The sequence below is a fragment of the Castor canadensis genome, chromosome 8 (genome assembly GCF_047511655.1).
Source record: "Castor canadensis chromosome 8, mCasCan1.hap1v2, whole genome shotgun sequence".
In the NCBI taxonomy this organism is placed as follows: domain Eukaryota; kingdom Metazoa; phylum Chordata; class Mammalia; order Rodentia; family Castoridae; genus Castor; species Castor canadensis.
Genome location: NC_133393.1, coordinates 19,993,953 through 20,014,352, shown reverse-complemented (window position 1 = coordinate 20,014,352; position 20,400 = coordinate 19,993,953). Strand labels below are relative to the sequence as shown.

Genomic DNA, 20,400 nt, shown 5'->3' with positions numbered 1-20,400 from the left:
CAAACTGAGTGTGCTGGGCGTTTGGACTCAAACTTGGCTGGCAGCATTTCAAGGGACCTTTATGACTGGAGCTGGGAGAACGGGTAGACACGAGGACAAGCACATGGCACAGCAAATGTACAGGTGGGAAGAAGGAAGAATAAAGGACTTTAGGAACTGTGTCAAACTTTTTCATGACAATTTTAGCAGGACCCAATACAGGGCCTTCCTCATGTTCAGCAAATAAATCTGTTCCCTCCTTAGTTTGGAGAAGGTGGGACTTCAGGACCAGCTCAGTAAGGTCTTTCTGCAGGATGGGGCAAGAGAAATCATGGCTCTTGAATAAACCAGGGTTTGGGGCTGGTCAAAGGGAAGAGTCAGGCTCCAGCGGCAGGTTTGGGGTCGTCTTCCTTCACCCTGACCTTCTCCACCACTCCCACCCTCCACTGTCTGGGCGGTTCCTAGTCCCAGCGTCCTTCCAGGGGTTTCCCAAGCTGTCCAAAAGGGCCGGGCTTGGTTTGCGAGCGCCAGGAATCCCATGTTCCTGGCTTCCGTGAAAGATCAAGGATGGGGAAATGGAAGAGAGAGGCTCTTTCCGGGGATCGCTTGAATTGGCCCCCTCAACACGGGCTTCCGTTGTCACGTGACTGCATCCCAGGGAGGTCCGAAGCTGGCGTGCTCCCAGGTCCGAGGCTGGCGTGCTCCCAGCCATTCTGCTCCAGCCTCCTGCACTGACTGCGCGCTTTGGGGGCGCGGGCGGCAGCCTCGGAGGCTCTTTGTCCCTCGTGGACCTCCCAACACCTGCCCCCCACGAGCTGTGCTAACCCAGGGCCCATCCAAGCCTGAGGTTCCCTGGAGATGGCTGGCTGGGTGCTCCAAGGCTGGTGAGTGCGCAGGCCTGTGGGGACCCGAGGGATGCGCTCTCGGAGGGCCGCGGTGGCCGGGAGGCCGCGATCGCGGGAGGCTGCGCGCCGAGCGCAAGCCGCGAGCACAAACAGGGCGAGGAGGCTGGTGTGAGCGCCTGGGCCCACTGCCAGCGCGCCGGGGCTGGAACACAATGTCCCGAGCGGGCGGGCGGGCGGGCGGGTGAGCGCGAGCGAGAACAGCCTGACTCAGCAGCTGGGTAAGTGGGTGTGCTCGCTCCCCAGATCAACCGCTCCTGCAGCCTGCGGTCAGCGGCCGCCCGACGCTCGCTCGCTCGCTCGCTCGCTCGGTGGCTCCGCGAGCGGGAGGGGCAGCGCCCCAGCCTGCAGCGCGGGATCTCCACGTGGCCCTTTGAGCCGCCTGGACTTGGCTTTCTTGCGCTGCGGGCTCCGGGTCCCGGCCCCTGCAGAGCAGGCTCTGCCCACCTGGGAGATGGCGCTGTCCTCACCACCTTGATAGATGTGGTCCGGTACATGCTGCTGGATTCACGCCCCATGTCCCCCAAACCCCGCCACTCTGGGATGCCTCTGTATGTCTTAGTGTAGGGGTGTACCTGCTAGTTGCTGACAGGTAGGAGTTTGTTCTGGGGGGCCATGGGGTAGGAAGTAGAGAAAAGAGCATCCTAAAAAGAATAAAATATAGAGCAAGAGCTCTCCCCTGTCTCTGTCCTCAGCTGACCCAGAGTTCAGAGTCTCTTCCTGTCCCCTCCCCTCAAAACCACTAGGCCCCTGAAGAGTTCCTCCTGGGAGGGAGGGTGAAGCAGGTGGTGCAGAGCCTTGAAGCCTGAGACTCTTGCTTTTCTGCCGTCCCCAGCCTCCACCTGAAGCCACAGCAAAGACCTATGAAATCTGCCATCCAGCCACAAAATTCCACCTTCCTCCCCTGTGCCTGCTGTCTCCATGGTCTGGTGGGGCCACTGGGAGGATGACAGCAGCCAAGAGCAGGGCTTTTCCTGGGAAGGAAGGGCTGTTTCACGCTCTAGCTTCATGGGGTGTCTGCAAGGTGCCCAGAGGGACACCCTGTGCCTGGAGAGTGCCAGGGCATGCAGGGAGGGGCTCTATCCTCTGCTGGGTTCCAGGAAAGGCCTTGGCAGGCCGCTCAGGCCTGAGCTTCAGGGCCTTTAAGGGTGGGGCTGTTGGAGGGACCCTAAGCTGCTAAAGTGCCTCACCTGGTACTCAGGCCCCAGGCGCATTTGATGGTGTGTGGCCCGCTCACTCTGCAGCTGAAAGTGAGACTATGGATACCAACCCAAGCCTGAGCCAGGACCACCTTCCTGCACAGCCAGCACCCTTCCCACACATCCTATCACCCAGTCAGATCACCAAATCCCCCAGAGTGAAGTACCTTGGCTGCCATCTACACCAGACTTCAATCAAATGTCTGAAATCTGCCCGTGGTGTCCCAGGATGGCTGGTGTTAGTGATGCTCTGGAGTGGTGACTGGGACATAGTCCTTCTGGACACCACCATCTCCATGTCCGGTCACCATGGGAGACTAGAAGTGACTGAACTCATACCCCCCTGATGCCCACTGTGACCCAGTCCCCCAAACTCCTAATGAAAGGTGAGTTATTTTTAACTGCTTCCTCTCCTCACCATCCTAAATATCACCAAATCTGCAGATCCCTTCCCTCTGTTTCTTGTATTTTAAAATGTTTGTTCAGTACCTCTCTCATTCTCTCCTTCCTCTCCAGCCCAGTACATTTCACCTTTGGCCCAATTTGCCACACTGTCTCCCCAGCCCAGGTTTTCCCTTCCTCCTCCACACCCTGCTTACCCTTGCTGGAATAATCTTTCTCAAACACCAATTACTGTGTACGTTATCAACTTCAGACTCCTCAACCAAGCACTCTGGGTACACCAGCTGCTAACCTTTGTGTTGCCTGTGAATGGATCTAGATTTGTTCATGGAGGGCAGCAAATGTTCCTCATGTGAACCCATCCAGTTGGTCACATTCCCTTCTCATCCTTCCAAGTCTGTCTCCTGACTTGGTCTCCCCATTCCCACCAAACCTAGTGACTTCCCAATGCTTACTTGGGCCCCATTCATTTCTCCTAAAATTTCAGAGGAAGCTGCAGAAGAGAGACATCCAAGTCAGCCACAGGGAGTTTGTGCAAGATCCCAGCTGCACCTTGGTGCACAGTGGACTGAGTGCACCTGCCTGCTGGGAAGCCAGAGGGCAGAGGGCAGAAAGGAGAGCTGTGCAGACAGAGGTTCCAGTGGGATCTTGTCCTTGAGAGAGTCTAGCCTGCCTTGCTGTGGGGCCCTAGTCCAATGGTCATTTTCTCCCCCACACACTCAGAGTAATCCTGGCCCCTGCCACCCAATCTTGACCCAGGTCAAAATCCACCCCCCACCAGAAGGATCTGAGAACCTCCACGCCATTTTGATCAGTTTGTCATCAATAAATTCCCTTTGAGCCTTGTGAGTTGCCTTCAGTCTTTTCTATGTTTTATTGCCTAACCATGTCCTATATCATTTTCTACCCCTCTAATGCAGGGACATGCGTCTTTTTATGGGGAAGGGCACTAGGACCCCCAGAGAGTCAAGTCTGGATCCCAGTTCTAACACTTAGCTGTTGGGCCTTGGGTAATCAATCTCTTAACCTCTCCGAGCCATTTCTTCATCTGTAAAAGGCGTTAAAGGATACTTGTCTTGAAGAATGAGGGGTAAAGATCACAGAGACTACAGAGTGCCAGGAAAAGTGCCTGCTGCATGGCCAGCATACAAGTTTGTCTTACTCCCCGAATGGCTGGAGCCTTCTGTGAATTGGGGGACGAAGTGTGCCTTAACTCCTACCATTTCAGAATACTTACACGTGTAAAGGGACATTATTAATAATTACACCAGTTCCAGGGACATAACCTGGGATACATGGCCTCTCTACCCGAGTTCACGACAACCGGTGAGGGCAGGCTTGGATCGAGCGCGGTAGCCCAATGCCTACACATAGTGCCGAAGCATAAATATTTGTTGAATAAACGAGTGAACAGAGCTGTCCCTCACTCAGTTTCTCCAACATCGGCGAGTGCAGAAGCAAAGACTAAAACGCCCGCCCCCACCCCCACCCCCACCAACCCCACCCGGTCCCAAAGCCCCGAGCGGCTTCGATTCCCTAAGATCTACAGCCCACTGCCCCGCCCCCGGTTGTCTTGGAAGCAGTGACGTAACGCGATGGGGCGTGGCCTCTCTCCATCCTCTTGCGCAGCCGGGGCGGCTCCTTATCGCAACCTTGGTGGGGGGAGGATGAGGTTGGAGGCCCTCGACCCTCCGGGCCCCCTCCGGCTCGGGATCACGGCGCCTTCCAGGCAGCGACATGGGGCGCGCGCTCTCCTCGCCATGGCGAGCTAATAGGGGTTCGGAGAGGGCCGGCCTCGGTCCCTCCACCGTCCATCCCCAATGGGCCCCGAACAGCCGGGCGGGGCGCTTGGTCAGCGCCTTCCGGGGCAGCCCTCGGGCTCCTGCGCGTCGGGGAGGCGGGCAGGGAAGGTGGGAGCCCGAGCGGGCGCGCCCACGCCGCGGAGCGCGGGAGAGAAGGAGTTAAGCAAGGTGCCGGCGCGGGGCGAGGCGGGAGTGGAGGAGGGGAGCGTAGAGAAAGTGAGAGCGGGGGCGGGGGGGGGGAACGGGAGCGAAAGAACATCCTGTGCCTGCCGCCGGATGCGCGCGGGGGGAGGAGGGAGGCCCGGGAAGGAGAGCGACGTGCGGGGAGGCCCGGTTCGGGGAGGCGCGGCCTCCGCCCCCCTTGGCCTCCTCTGGGGGTGCTGTCTCCCCCTCTGGTGCTTTGGCCCGGTCTCCCCCGGTCCCCACGCCTTCGCCGGGGTAACGAGCTATCCGGGGGTCTCCCGACTCTGGTTCCTGGGCCTGGGTAAGCGCTAGCCCGGGAAGAGATGGTCTTGGAGAGTGTGGGATCCGCAGCAGGGCACGGGCGCCCCCAGCCTTTCGTTTCCGGACTTTGCGGGTGTGTGTGTTGGGGGTGGGGGTGGCCTCTCCCGTGTTAGGCGTCTGCTGTACACTGAGAGGAGCAGCACCTTTCCTCGGTCAGTCCTGCCGGCAGCACTTCAGGTGGAACATAGGTACTAATAGACTTAGGTTATGCAATCTGTCCAAACCCCACATTACTGGGATTTGAACCCGCGCCGGTCAGACTCCAAAAGCCTTTCCATTGGGGTGTGGGGTAGACCAATATTCATGTGGCTTTTAAGCGAATGAGGCCCGGAACGCCGCAGGGTCACCCAGGGTAATGGCCTAGCGGGATGTCTTTCGTCGCAGGCCCCCAGTAGCATCCCGGGTTCTAATTAACGAGGCAGAAACACGCATGGCCAGGGCATTGGTAAAGAGAATGAGGAAGTGACTAGCCTTGGGGTTTCACAGGTGGTTTGATAGTTTTTAGGGGCAAAGTCAGCACCGAGGAATGGGATGGGGATGGTGCCTCTGGTTTAGGGTTTGTAGGGTCCTCTAGGAGGTCTCAGTTCAGGGTGCATTTAGGTTGGCCATCTGTGCTCTGCTGCCTTCTCATGCTCTCGGTTTTGCCCAGGTGGAACCATAGTCAACATTTATGGAACTCTGTGTGCTGGGCACTGATCCAAGTGCCTAACTCTCACAAACAACCTCATGAGTAGGTCTTAGTCCCATTTTACAGGTGGGGGAAGTGAGGCACAAAGATCACTGAGCTAAGTGGCTGAACTGGTTTTGAACCCAGGCAGTGTGTCCCACACTCCTATTAGCTAAACTAATCTGCCCTGAAGGTGATGAAAGCAGTAGCCCTGGAGAGTGAAGAGCTGGTACAGATGGCACAGAGCTGTGGGTTAGGGCAGCCCACATCCTTTCTTGGTGGGGCCAGGTAAGGAACTCCTGGCCAGCTCTGTATATATTGGCTCTCAGACTTCTCTCTGGCCCATGGTTTCAGATTTCTGGATGTGACAAAAAAACAAAACAAGAATATAAAAGCCAACTTCCCAGAAAGAGTTGCAGCTTTTAAGAACATTCAAGACACACCTACCATCTATTATCATTTTGTAAAAGTACATTCTAATTCTCAAAATAGAAACATTATCTGAATCAAAACAGTCATTCCTGCCTGGCCTGGTGACGCACACCTGTGGTTCCAGCCACTGGGGAGGCTGAGGTGGGTGGATGGCTTGAGCCCAGGAGTTGGAGATCAGCCTGGACAACACAGTGAGACCCGTCTCTAAAACAAAACAACAACAGAAAAACCTCAGTCATTCCGAAGAAAGGAGTCATTGACTTTACAATGACAAATAGACATTCCTCTGTTTTTATTTTTTCATTGTGCCCTGGACTAGTGAAGACGTTGCTCTGGGAATTCCTCTACCTCTGCTCACTCTGAATCATTTGAGGGCAGAACCAAAAAGAATGGGTTTTATGCACAGCCACAGTGAATCAGGTTACGGCCAAGGCCAAGAAAGCTCTGTTTTTGGAGGTCTTTATAGAACAGGTGAGTGTGTTTGGTTAGGAGGTGAGGGTTACACAATCAACTCTGCAGGATAGAGTGGGGCAGGAATTTTGGGTCTCAGTCTGGATAAGGGCAAAGCAAGGACCTACTAAGGGATATAGCCTCAGATCCACCAAGGTGGTCTTGAAGCCAAGGGGTAGTCTTTAGTGCCTTGGTAGGTAAAGTAACTTAACAACCAGTTCCCATTAGGCAGTTGCCCTGAATGCATGGGAAGTGATGGGTGGTTTCATAGAGGTGAGGAGGCATCTGTGGGGCTCTGCTCACCCCTTATTGTGGTCACTCACCTGGTAGGGTAGAGTGCCAGGAATGACCTATAAGGTGGGCTAAGGATGGAAGGGAAGGCAGGAAGAGAATGGCTGCCCAGGAATGTGACCTTTTCCCTGCCTGCAGCCTGTGGTGTGATGGGTCCAGCAGACTGCAGCACCTTTGAGGATGCTAGGTCTTTGTTTCCTTTGCACCCAGGACCCAGAGCCTCCTCTCCCAGTTCTCCCAACAGTAGCCCAAAGCCAGGCAGGTTCTGCTGCAACCATACTCAGTGCTGGGCTGACTCTAGCTGGGGGCTTATCACCTCCCTGTTGTGTACCAGAGAGAGGCCAGAGAGTATGGGAATCAAGGAAGGGTCTGTTCTCACCTGCTCCGTCCTCATGATAGAGATCAAAGCCTTCAAAGTTGGCTCCTATGCTCTGGGGTGATGGCATTTTGTGACTCCAGAGGAGGCCTCAAGTCTCCTCCCACTTGTGGGGAGAATGAGAGGTAGGACTCACAGATGTAGGCACTTGTGGCTAGCCTGGAGTTTTGTTTATTATTGTTTTGGTGGTACTGGGGTTTTGAACTCAGGGTCTTACTTGAGCCATACCCCTCCCCTTTTTTGCTTTAGCAATTTTTCAGATGAGTTCTTGAGCTTTTCCCTGAGCTAGCCTCAAACTGTGATCCTCCTACCTTTGCCTCCCATGTAGCTGGGATTACAGGTGGGAACCACAACACCTAGCTCCCCTGGGGTTTTAGAATGGAAAATCTGGACCCCTCTGGTTACAGATGCAGAAACAGACCCAGGCAAGGCAGCGCCTTCTCCTTACAGGATTGCTCTGATCAGATGGGCCTGGAGTCTCACTTTCCAGACCCTGTCATGACTCTGCCCTGAGGTCCTCAAAAAATGATGGGAACATAAGCACCTACTAAGTGCAAGCCTTGGTCCTCAGGGCTGGACATGCAAAGACAGCTGCCTCAAGGCTTTTCACCCGACAGGCAAAGTCCCAGACCACCTGCAGAAGTTGCAAAATGGTGGATTTGACCTAGACTTCAAAACGTTATAAGGTGCTTCCTCCTTTTTGCCCTCTGATGGAGTGAGGGAGCCCTGAATGAAGAAACACCCAGGCCCAGGGGTGGTTCCATAGGGAAGAGATAAAAGATGGGAGGTCCAGAGAGGGTAAGGAATGGGACCAGTCAGCACAACCCAAACTCCTCTTCCAGAAAAAAGCCCCCCCACCCCCAGCCAGAGATGGCCTCTGTTGCCCTCTACTGGAAGAAAGGGCAGCCTCGGGAGCTACTTGCCCAGCCCTCCCACCTGACTCCCCTAAAGAAAAAAAGTGCTAGGGGTGGAACTCAGGGCCTGCAGATGCAAGGCAAGCCTTTGCCTGGAGCCCCATCCCCACCCGCTCCTGCCTGTTTCTGTCCCAGATCTCCAGCTTCCTTGCAGCCTGCAAAGCTGAACCTCTCTCTCCCTGGTGGGCCCATTTCCTGATTGCTGTCCTCCACCCTGTGGTTTCCTCAGTTTCCTTTATTGCCTAGGTTCCAATTCTGGTACCCTGGTTCTTGGTTCTGCCAGAGTTCTGGTTCCGGAAGGCCTCTCCAGGTAGGCCTGGGGCCTAGCTCCCACCCTGGCGCAAGGCAGCGCTGAAGATATGGGCAAGAGCGTCCCCCAGTGCCTGGGGCACCTGGACCTCCGCAAAAGTGTGGTGGGCCTGGCCACAGGCGCCGGGGCTATCTACCTGCTCTACAAGGCCATTAAGGCCGGTTTAAAATGCAAACCACCCCTCTGCACTGCCTCGCCCATCTGCATCGCCCGTGAGTGTCTGCTCCCCGGGGAGGGGGCTCTGCCCCAGGAGGCACCTGCTCCTGAGGCCTCCTGTGTGGGAAGGCCCAAAGGTGACTCCTTCAAGTTCCTCTCTCCCTCCTCTCCCTTTTCTCCTTGTTCCTCAGGCCTACCCACAGCACCCCAAGGCCAGGCCCTACTAGGAAAGCTAGTTTGGGGTTTCTGGGTAATAGCTCTCACTTGGGAACCCCCTCCTACAGTTCTCCTCTGGTGGGTCTCCAAATCCTACATGGACTCTGGCTCCCAACACTGCTTCTTAGAAACTTGTCGCAAGCACTTTCTCTGTCCCTCTCTTGCCTGGGGACTGGGGACTTTAAGGAAAGGAAAAGTTGAGGACCTATACCCAGAGATTCCCCTAGTCCATATGATACAGAACAGGGGGCTCCTTCTGTGAGACCCTTTATTGCCATCTGCTGAAAGATCATTGCCGCGGGCTGATTATAAGGAAACGCTATCTGTTACTGCCATATGCAGAAAGCTGTGATAGTAAATAGACACATATGACATCATGACACAGACAGGACAATATTAGGTTTGTGCCCTGTGCACTATACACCCCGTACAACTGTACAAAGCAAGAAGACTTCTCTTCAGAAAAGTTAAGGCAGTTTGGCCCCAGGTCCCTGTCCCCGATTTCCCACCCTCATGCTTTCATTACTTCTGAGTCCACAGCCTGAACTGGGTTGGGGTGACTATCTAGGCCTGGCAATCGAGCGGGAGCGACACGGGCGGGACTCGGGTGAGCTCCGGAGACTCCTCAACTCTTTGGAGTGCAAGCAGGATGAGTACGTCAGGAGCATGATTCTACACAGCATCACTCGCTGTGTGTACTTGCTGGAGGCTGAGGTGAGGGAAGCAAGGGAGGCCAGCCCAGGCCCTGGGGTTGTAACTCATCCCACCTCTTCTCAGGCCAGACTGCATCCTGAGACCTCTCTGGCTGGTGGTGGGAGGGTGTGCCAAGGGGTCTTGGTGACATGGAGGGGCAGTGGGTCCAGGACACCCGCCCCTCCTTCCTCTCCCATCTCTCCCCACATACTGCAGGCCTCTGCCTGTACTGCGGATGACATCATGTTGGTGGGTGACATGCTGGATGACAAGGACAACAGTGTCAAAATCCAAGCTCTGAACGCACTTAAAGCTTTCTCTGGCATCAGGAAATTTAGACTCAAAATCCAGGTGAGCTTTCCAACAGGCCGTGAAGGCCTCTGAATGTAGGGATAAAAGTGAGCAATGCATAGTGACATCTCTAAACCCCAAATCACAGAAAGCCCTTAGAGGTCATTTGACACCAATCACCAGGTACAGCTGCCTGCCCCAGGATTCAATTCAGACCTGGCCATGCAAGGTTAGCATATACCAACAAGTTAAGGACTCAGTCCCACAATGGTCCCCATTTCCCATCCAGTGGATAAGTGTGATTTCTGACTAACTGCTTCTAAGTTTGGGGGTTCCCCAACCCCCTTCCTAGACTTGATAATTTGCTAAAGTGACTCCCAGAACTCAAAAAAACACTTATGTTTATCAATTGATTATAAAGGACATAGTTCTGGCCAGGCATGGTAGCATATGCCTGTAATCTCAGTTACTGGGGAGGTGGATGTAGGAGAGGATCAACAGTTTGAGGCCAGCTCAGGCAGTTAGTGAGACCACATTGAAACACAAACAATAGAGTTCTTCCCTAGTGTGTGTGAGACTCTGGGTTCAATTTCTGGTACCTCCCCCTTCAAAAAAAAAGAAAAGGCACCATTCTGGAACAGCCCAATGAGAGAGATAAATAGGACAAAGTGTGGGGGAGGTGGGGTGCTTCCTTGTGCTCTCCAGGCTGTCAGTACCACCAGAAGTTCAGCTGTCTGGAAGCTCACTGAAGCCCACTGGTTAGGGATTTTTTCTGGAGGTTCATTATGTAGGCATGATTGATGGAGCCCTTGGCCATTGGTGATTGACCTCAGTCTCCAGCCCTGCCCTGCTCCCCTCTCTGGAGCTCGGCCAGGGTTGAACATTCCCGCACTCTTGATGTGGTGAAACCCATTCAGCCCCCACCCTGCTGCTACTTAAGGGCCACCAAGGTAGAGGTGGGGTGACATGCTCTCACTCCTCCATTGTACTGTGCCTGGGAGTCCTAGGCAAGAGGCCCAGCTCAGCAGGTTCCTCTGGGTCCAGCCACGCACCCCTGCCAAATAAAGAGACAAGGGCAGGTGAAGGCAGGGAAAGGAGGCTTGTTTCGCAGCCTGGGCGCACCTCACGCCTCAGGAAGAGGCAAAGCAAGCACTCCAGTCAGCCATCTTCCACGTGAGCTTTGGGTTTAAGTAGAGGAAGAATTGGGGCAGCGTGAGAGGTGTGCACAATTAAGCAGTCCCTGGTTGGTCATTATCTCAGCCCTGGTTCTGGAGAAGTCACTATCTATCCCTGTCATCCCTTGAGAGAGCAATCTGGTCCCCAGGAGGCGATTACTCCTGCTCCAGGGTGCAGCCTCCTCGTTATGGGTCATTGTCCTCATTTGGGGGTGGTCTGTCCTGTGAGGTTCTCTGTTCCTTTCCTTGGGGGCAGTTTCATTCCCTTGTCATAAAGATGTTATCAGTCAATCCTGTCCTTCCTGGAACCTAGGGTGACTGCAGGGGAGAGACTCAGAGCAAAGGAAATGAGTACAAAATGGAGGCAGGGATGCTAACTTCTCTCCCGCTTTTAGCTCCCTGTGGGTCCAAGTAAGGAGTCAGTGTTTTTGAGCAAAGCAGTTTCTAAGTTCCTGTTTTATTAAACAGCAATACCAAAACACTTCTTCCTTGATTCAAATCTCCCTCAAGCAAAAGGTCTCTCTCCCCCAAATTAAAAAATAAATATTTAAAACTCATAAACTTGTTGTATGGGTAAGGTAGAAAGAATAAAAATTAAAACAAGACACACATCGCCCACCCCAGGCTGGGAAGCAGAATATGACCACAGTGGTGCCCTCCCCCACCCCACAGGCTCCCCTGTGCTCCCTGATTTTCCCCACAGCCTTTGTCATTTCATCATATGTGCATAGACCCCCACGTATTTGAATATTTTGGGAGGGCAAGGAAGGTAAAAAGGTAAAATAATAGTTTTGTTTTGTTTTTTCTTACAGTGCTGGGGTTTGAACTTGGCCTTGGGCCTCATCTACTGCTTGAGCTATGCCCCCAACCCTTTCGTTGTTTTTTTCTGTATGGTCTCACCTTCATACACAGGCTGGCCTGGATCCCAGCCCTCCTATATATGCTTCCAGCATGGCTAGGATGGCAGGTGCAACCACTCCCAGCCATTGGTTGAGATGGAGTCTCCCTAAACTGTTTGCCCTGGCTGGCCTTGAACCTAGATCCTCCCAATTTTCGCCTCTGGAGTAGCTAGGATTATAAACGGGAGACACTGCGCCTGGCTAATTTGGGATGTTTTTAAGCTTCATGCACATGGAGATATTGAGGCTTCTACTCTTTTGCGTTTCTCCCCTCTTCCCCTGAACATTTAATGATTCATCCTCACTAGGCAGCTTGGTTTCCTCCTTTTGGTAGTGGGTAACTGTGTTTCCTTTTTTCTTTTTCCTTGCTGGGGATGGAACCCAGGGCCTCCACATGTCAGCCCCAGGCCTTGCTTCCTTCCCAGTGTGTGGTGATGTGTTGTGTGAATACCCTACCACTTGCCCACTGGTGAGCATTTGTGTTGTTCCCAGGTGCTGTTGATCCCCACGTGCATGAGCACCTCGTGCACACCTCCTGGTGGCCTGGGAGCACTCCTCGAGGTGTGTGTGCAGGAGTGGGAGGGCTTGGTCAAAGGTGTACCCAGCTTTTCATAAGTGTTGTTCCAATGTCCACCCCCATCAGCCCTGCACCCAATTCCTGCTGAGTCATACCTCATCAACATTTGAGAACTACACACCTTTTAATGTTTGTATCAAACTTTTTTGGAGGAAAAAGTCTCAGGTCAAGTGCTATAGTACACATTTGTAATCTCAGCACTTGGTTTTTATTTTAATTTTTTGGCAGCACTGGGATTTGAACTCAAGGCTTCATGCTTGCTAGGCAGGAGCTCTACTGCTTGAGCCATTCCACCTGCCCAATCTCAGCACTTGGGAGACTGAGGCAGGTGGGTCAAGACCGTATCTCAAAAAACAAACAAAGTTTTTAGGTATCCACTTGCCAGCTGCCTCTATTCCACCTCTCAGTGGTCCTTTGGGTCCTATCAGAATCTCCCAGAGAGATTAGGGGCCCATTTTACAGAGTTTCATTTAACAGGGGAACTGCATTTTTTACAAGGATCCCCCCTGGAAATTCCAATATGGGTGGCCTGGGCCTCCCATCTGTGTCCTCAGGACTGACCCCTCTTCTCCAGTAAAAGTCCTTGCCCTTGGTTCCCATCTTGATGTGTTCTCCTGGTCTCTGAAGCCTGGGGGCCTCCCCACTGCTTCCCCATGGCCAGCTGCGCCTAGACTTAGCCACTTGAACAGCCCACAGGTTCCCTAACCCAACACATCCAACATAGAGCTTCCTCCATTCCTGGTCACACTCCCTGTTTGGGTCCTTCTTGAAGCTCTCGGCATGACACTGGGATACCCCTCCTTGCCTGACACCAGCCTTCTAACCTGTGTGCTTCGTGCTGTCTCACCCCCGGGCCTTTGCACCTGCTCTTGGCTCCATCTGAAGCGCTGGCTAACTCCTACCTGTCCTCCAGGTCTCAGCAGACAGTGAGGTGGGCAGGGAGCACTGGTTATTGATGGAACGCCTGCTTCCATGCCAAGAGGCTAAGGCCTCTTGGCCTAGGCATCTTGCATCTCAGCACCCAGTGTCCCTCTATTCGTGTTACACCTGTGTGCTGAGTCCTCACTCTGTGCTGGACACTGGTGTACACCCTAAAGACAAAGTTGTGAAAGAGCAGGAAAAGTCCCTGCCCCTGTGGAATTTATATTCTATCAGGGCAAGTCAGGCGACACACAAATAAAGAAAATACATAGCCTGTTGCACATGTTAAGCCCTGGAGACAAGGCAGGAGGATAAGGAAGGACGGGTGGTGAAGAGTTTGTGGCACTAAAAGCATGCTACATATAAGAAACAAAAAGATAATTTGGGGCTGAGTGTGGTGGTTCATGTTTGTAATCCCAGCTACAAGGGAGGTGGAGATGGGAGATTGGACTTGAGGCCAGTCTAGGTGAAAGTGTGAGACCCTGTCTCAAAATGCAAGCCAGGAGTGATGAGATACACCTGTAATTCCAGCTATGTTGGAGGTAGGATAGGAGGATCTGGGTCTGAGGCCAGCCTGGGCAAGACCCTATCTGAAAAATAACTAAAAGGGGTGGGATTATGGCTCAAGTAGTAGCATGCTTGCCTAGTAAGTACAAGGCCCTGAGTTCAAAACCCTAATACTGCCAAAAAAAAAATTATAGGTTGAACTTTATTGAAATGAAAAACATTTGCTCCAAGAAAAACCCTCTTAAAAAAGATGAAAAGACAAGTGGCAGAGTGGGAGAAAATATTTGCAAACACTCATCTGACAAAGGACTCACAAAGATTATACAGACAGCTTTTAAAACTCAGTGTTAACAAACAAACAAACAAACAAAAAACAGGGAGGCACATATAGCTCACATCTGTGATCTAGCTCCTCAGGAGGCTGAGAGCAGGAGGATCTTAGTTCAAGGCCAGCCCGGGCAAATAGTTTTCAAGACCCTGTCTCAAAAAAACCTATCACAAAAAAAAAAAAAAAAAGTCTGGCAGAGTGGCTCCAGTGGCAGGGCACCTGCCTAGCAAGGGTGAGGCTGTGAGTTCAAACCCCAGTACTGCCAAAAAATAAAACAAAAAACCCTGCAAAAAAACCCAAGCAATCCAGATTGAAAATGGGCAAAAGATTTGGAAAGTTTTGCTGATAAGGACACACAAATTACAATCAGCACACGAAAAAATGTTTAACACCACTGGCCATTAGGGAAATGCAAAATTAAGACCCAATGAGATGTTAATATATATTCCTATTAGAGGACCTAATATCAAAATTCCTGAAAATCCTAGATGCTGGAGAAGATGTGGAGAAACTGAATCTTTTCCTGTATTGCTGGTGGGACTATAAAGTGAAAGAGCAGCCACTCAAAAAATAGCTTGACAGTTTCTTAAAACATTAAAATATGCATTTAACAACCAGCTTTTATTCTAGAGAATGAAAATTTACATCTGCACAAAAATCTGCTCAGAATTGCTCTTAGCAGCCTTACTTGAATTAGCCCCCAAACTGGAAGCAGCCAAAATGTATCTCAATGGGTGGGTGGTTAAACAGACTATGGTATATCCATACAATGGAATACTACTCAGCAATAAAAAGAAATGAACTTTTGATACATACAACGTGGGTAGATCTCAAAGGCATTGCACTGAATGGAGAAAAAAAAACAATCTCAAAAGGTCATATGAAAGGGCCAGGTGTGGTTGTATATGCTTGTTATCTCAGCTATGGGAGGCAGAGATTGGGAGGATGGTGATTTAAAGTCAGCCCAGGCAAAAAGTTAGCAAGACCTTATCTCAACAAACTGGGCACAGTGGCATATGCCTGTAATCCCAGCAACACGGGAGGCACAGGTAGGAGGATCATGGTCCAAGGCCAACCCCTGTACACACAAAAGTCCAAGATCCTATCTGAAAAAGTAATTAAAGTAAAACATAAGTGGGGGAGTATGGGTCAAGTGCTAGAGAGCTTGCCGAGTGAGCGTGAGGCTCTGAATTCAAACTCCGGTACTTAAAAAAAAAAGTCACATAAAGTATGATTTCGTTTATATCACATTCTCAAAAAAATTACAGAGCTGGAAATCAGATTAGCATTCGACAGGATTCAACCCTAGGAAGCAGGTGGCAGTGACTGTAAACAGGTCCCGTGAGGGAGGTCATTGTGGTGCTGAGATGGTTCTGATGGACTTACCTACTGATGGTAGGGCAGTGACACAAATATGTACTTGGGACAAAGTGACAGAACTCCAATACCATTTCCTAGTTTTCAGACGGTCTATAATTATGTAGGGTGTGACCACTGAGGGACATGGTGAAGTGCACAGGGAACCTCCCTCCCCTGTTTCTGCCACTTCCCATGACTTTATAGTTGTTTCTAAATAAAAGTCATTAGTTGCAAATCAATGATTTATTTAAAAGCAAAGACATGTTTATTATGCTGGAAAATAAAGTGAAGATGGAGGGCACAGAAGCGTGGGGTGGGGGTTAGGGAAGGCGGCATTGAAGCGGAGTCTTGTGGCAGGTGGGAGTGAGTTGTGAGTGTCTGAGGGAACAGCGTTGTAAGCAGAGGGAACGGCCTGTGCTGACGCCTTAAGACAGGTGCGTGGCTGGCACGTTCAAGGAACAGCTAAGAGGCCACTGTGGTGGGAACCATGGGAGCCAAAGAGAAGACAGGAGATGAGAGGAAACAGAAGCACAAGGAGAAAGAAGCATGTCGTGGGGCCTGTCCGCCACTGTAGGAACTCAGCTTTTACCCCAGAAGAGCAGGACTTTTGGGCACAGGAGCCATGTGTCTAGCACTCGCTCTTCTGAGGACGAGGACAGGGACAGAGGTGGGGGACAGGAAGCTGCTGAGAAATCCAGGTGACCAATGATAGCAGCCTGGAAGTGGGGGTGGTGAGGAATGGGTTGCCTTGTGATCGATTGTGAAGGGAAAACCAACAGGATTTTCTGAGGGACTGAAAAAGAGACGAGAGAGAAAACCAAGAATCCACAAATTTTTTATTTAATCAATTAGCAGGTTTGGGGAATCGTGTTAACAGAGAGGTCTATGGACGTTCGGGAGAAAGGTGGAAGTGGCCGCGGATAGTGAGCCTAGAGTTCAGGCCAGAGACTTGAACTTGGAAGCATCTTTGAATGGACAGTGTTTAATTCTGTCCTTGAGCCACTGAGGGAGTGACGGAGACAGAGAAAGATTGAGCAGAGCCAGGAAAGGAGACTGAAACAGAACTCAAGCAAAGAAAAGTTCAAGGGGAGCTCGACAAAGCCAAATGATGTTTAGAGGTCAAGTTCGGGAGGGCTGTGCATTGGATTTGGCACTGTGGTCCTGGGTGGGGCAGTGGAGAGTGCTGTGGAGGCTGGATGGTGACACCCTCTCTTCTGGTCCTTCCCACCCAGGAGCACTCCATTAAGGTGCTGGAACTGATCTCCACCATCTGGGACACGGAGCTGCACGTCGCAGGCCTGAGACTCCTCAACAACCTTCCGCTGCCTGACTATGTTCACCCCCAGCTGCGACGGGTGATGCCTGCTTTGATGGAGATCGTGCAGTCAGACTACATCCTGGCACAGGTGACTGCCAACACAGCAGCAATCCCGGCCCAGCACCCAGAGTGAGGAGTGAGGCCCAGCCTCACCTGTCTTCTCATGCTTGACTCTTTCCTTGATTCAGGTGCAAGCCCTGCGACTACTGAGCTACCTGGCACAGAAGAATGACCTTCTCTATGACATTCTCAACTGCCAGGTGAGGAACAGACTGCAGAGAGATGAAGGATGCTGATTCAAGTGTTGGGGAGGGAAGAAGGATGTTCTCCAGACAGACTCAGCCCTGATGAACTGCTTCACTTCTCTTCCTGCCTTTGCCCTAGATGCACTGAAGAAGTCCCATTCCCCTGGTAGAATGAGGGTCTGCTTGTTGGGAAGGGCATTCGCCTTTGAGGGGCTTTCTGAATTCTGAAAATTAGGAGCATGGGAAACAAAACAAAAGTTAATTCAGGTATTTTAATATTGGAGAAAAGCAGCTAATGGTAAAAAGCATTATGAGAACTAGAAAGGGTTACTCTGTAATAATTGGTGGTTTAGTTCACCACAAGGATAAAGCAACTCCAAACTTGTATGCACCAAATAACATAATCTCAAAGTATATATGGCAAAATTTGATGAAATTATATGGAGGAGTGAACAAATCTATCACCACAGCAGAAGATTGAGAAGATTTTAATATCTCTTTCAGCAATTGATGGATTAAAGAAAACCTGGAACTAGTAAGGGTATACTTACCCTTACCAGCAAATAACACAAACTCAAACTTAGACATACCTAGAACACTCTATAGTTGTTAAACGCATGTTCCTCTCAAGCACACATAAGATGTTTACAAAAAGTAGCCAGATAAGAAGCCTTAAAATTTGCCTCAACAAATTTCCTAGAATCCATATGATTATCAAATCACTTGTGTTTTATCACCACAATGTAATTAAATTAAAAGTGATGATGCAAACTAAGACCTATGGCTATTAGAGAGTTGAAACAATAGGAGAACAGAAGAACAAGAATTTTAGAACTTGCTTGGGAATTCCATTCCCGTTCTCTCTCCATTCCCACATCACAGGTGCACTCCAACTTTCTGAACCTGTTCCAGTCCACACAGCCAGGAAGTCTGCTGTTTGAGGTACTGGTATTTGCTGAGCGGCTGAGTGAGGGCCTGAATGCACCCCACTACCGGACTGTGAAATGGCATTACAACGAGCAGTCCCTGCATGCAGCCCTCTTTGGGGATGAGTCAAGACTGGCAGACCGGCTGCTTGCCCTGGTCATCCACCCCGAGGAGGAGGTTCAGATCCAGGCTTGCAAGGTCATAGTCAGCCTGCAGTGTCCCCAGGACCTGGGACCCCGGCAGTCCTCCTGCCAGTCCAGTCATTCCTACTTCAAAAGTGGGGAATAAAACAAGGAGAACCAATAAATGCATATGGGAGAGAAGCTTGAGACTTCCTGAAGATGGAGTGTCTGTCTGTGGCCTTCCAGGGCTGGGTGGAGATGTCCTGCTCCAGAGCTGGGAAAACCTCCCACAGTCCACCCCATGTCCATGTCTGAGGGACTGACCCCTTCTTCTCTCACTGCTTTTCAAATGTGAATGTGGAGCTGATGCTTTTGGGGAGGTGGGAGAGGGAGAGGGACTTGGTTTAAGTACCCCCTCCCCAAAGTTGTGTGGGTTCCCAGGATGATGGTATTGGAAGATGGTGTAGACCTTTAAAGGGTGGGTCCTGGTGGGAGGGTCCTAGGTCACTGTGTCCTTGGAAGGGATTATGGGACCCCAGTCTCTTTGTGACTTCCTGTTTGGTGACGTGATGCTTCCTCACACATGCACTCCTGCCATGATGTGACACTATCCACTGAGGCCCTCACCAGAGGCTGACCCAATGGGGCTTGCCTCATGTTGGACTTTGAACCTCCAAAACTGTGAGCCTAATAAACTTCTCTTTCCTCCATGAGTACTTTACCTCAGGTATTTCGCTGTGGTAATGACAAGCTGACTAATTCAATAGGCTTAGGGACGGAAACCTAAGATAATCAACAGGAAATAACACGTAGCATTGAATTAGTCAGGATGGGCAAGACTAGACACAGTAACAGACAAGCCTGGGATCTCAGTGGCTTAAAAATGGTGAAGGTTATTTCTTATTCATGCCAACTGCCCATTGCAGTTCACTGGGGGGTGTGGGGGGAGCCACTTGTCATCCTCGGGGACTCAGGCTAAGGAAACTCCTTCACTGTGTTTCTACTACTGTGAAAGAGGGAAAAAGCAGGACTAACCGACTCAAAAGTTCCACCAGAAATAATGCTTAGCACTTTGGCTCATATTTCATCAAAGTAGGTAGGGGAGATCCATCTTACCACATGCCCAAGGAAGAATTGAAAAGATTTGGTGACAGCATTAACGACCGAGAACAAGAGACTTACTGGGTAAGAGTGAGAATTCTGGAATTTGACTGCTGGGTTCGAATCCCAGCCCTGTCACTTACTGGCTGTGTGACCTTGGGAGACAATTAACCTATTGTAGCCTCAATCCCTGCCTCTACAAAACAAATGGAATGAGAGTACTCACCTCATAAGACTGTGGGAGAATTTTGTGATGACGTGAGTTCACGTGAGGCACCTTGTTCTGCAGGCAACCCTCAGCGGCAGGTCCTGAGCTATGCAGTCATCATTGGGAAGATGGAAGATGAACACAGAAGGGTCCTTGGAGTTGAGTCTGGTGTTTCTGTATTCCCTTCAGATTCAGGCTGGGGTCCATGTCCCAGAATCCTTTATGAAAAGTCACTGGAACTTAGCCTTGCGGACCAAAGCAATAGTATAACACCATAACCCTGAAGTCTCCAAAAAAAACTAAAATTGAAGCCATTTGCAGTCTGCTATCACTCAATTCAGGCAGCAGAGCTCATGGGTCCCAGTGTTCCTCAGATGCAGGACTTGAAAACTAGTCCAGAACCAACCCTGACATTTACTGAAAGGAAAAGAAACTCCAAAAGGAAAACTGACTTGCAGCCAGGTGTGCTAGTTCACGTCTGTAATCCCAGCATTTGGAAGGCTGAGGCAGGAAGACTGTGAGTTTGAGGGTGGCCTGGGCTACACAGTGAGACCCTGTCTCAACAAACAAAAACCAAAGAAACAGAATTACAGGATTAGAATCTTCTAGTCCTGGGCTTTTTTTTTCCTCTCATATTCCTTGGCCCCCGCCCTATGAGTACGGACGGTGGATTCTAACTCGGAAGCTGGGGATGTGGAGAAGGACCCGGATGCTTCTGGCTCTAAGGACCCAGTTACCACTGAACTGCTGAAGAAATCTGGTCCCTCAGTCCCTGACCCAGGACCCATGTCAACTTGGTGGTGTTGGGATGATAGAGGCTGGTTGTTGATGAGGAAAGAGCCAGTTTCCTACAGAGGGACCATCTGCATCTCTGTCCCCTTGTCACCTGAGTGGGTAGTCACTGCCAGTTCTGACTCAACATCCCCATCTCTATCTGGGTTCAGGCCTCGGCTGCTCCTCTTGCCGCTGTGGCCACCCCAGTAGAATTTGTCAAAAGTCCACCTCATCCTACTCACCCTCAGCCAGCCCCCAAGTGTATGTCACTGGTGAGGCCCTTTCCCTCCTGTCTCCATCCTGACTGGCCTTCCTCACTCCCGGCTCGTCTGAGAACCCGTGGGGCACCATCCAC

The 20,400-nt window shown here is 51.2% G+C and overlaps 1 protein-coding gene and 1 long non-coding RNA gene across 10 annotated transcripts; both read left to right on the top strand.

Annotated features, from left to right (window-relative positions):
• The first annotated feature begins 502 nt into the window (after positions 1 to 502).
• LOC109689855 (uncharacterized) lies at positions 503 to 3,331 on the top strand. Its single transcript, XR_002212739.2, has 3 exons — positions 503 to 863; positions 1,717 to 2,466; positions 2,970 to 3,331. It is a non-coding gene; the product is annotated as an uncharacterized lncRNA (long non-coding RNA).
• A 1,190-nt stretch (positions 3,332 to 4,521) lies between these two features.
• Positions 4,522 to 18,672, top strand: Armc12 (armadillo repeat containing 12). 9 transcript variants are annotated; one of them, XM_074082348.1, is made up of 7 exons: positions 4,522 to 4,768; positions 7,576 to 7,690; positions 8,165 to 8,521; positions 9,169 to 9,644; positions 16,583 to 16,756; positions 16,857 to 16,928; positions 17,796 to 18,672. In XM_074082348.1, exons 3-7 carry the CDS (start codon positions 8,278 to 8,280, stop codon positions 18,126 to 18,128), a joined length of 1,299 nt encoding a protein of 432 aa, XP_073938449.1. In that variant the 5' UTR covers positions 4,522 to 4,768; positions 7,576 to 7,690; positions 8,165 to 8,277; the 3' UTR covers positions 18,129 to 18,672. The 9 variants fall into 9 exon arrangements, with proteins under 9 accessions (XP_073938449.1, XP_073938448.1, XP_073938453.1 ...); XM_074082347.1 differs by having other exon boundaries at positions 5,810 to 7,690; XM_074082352.1 differs by having other exon boundaries at positions 4,522 to 7,690; positions 8,165 to 8,440; positions 9,169 to 9,314; positions 9,510 to 9,644.
• The last annotated feature ends 1,728 nt before the right edge of the window (positions 18,673 to 20,400 follow it).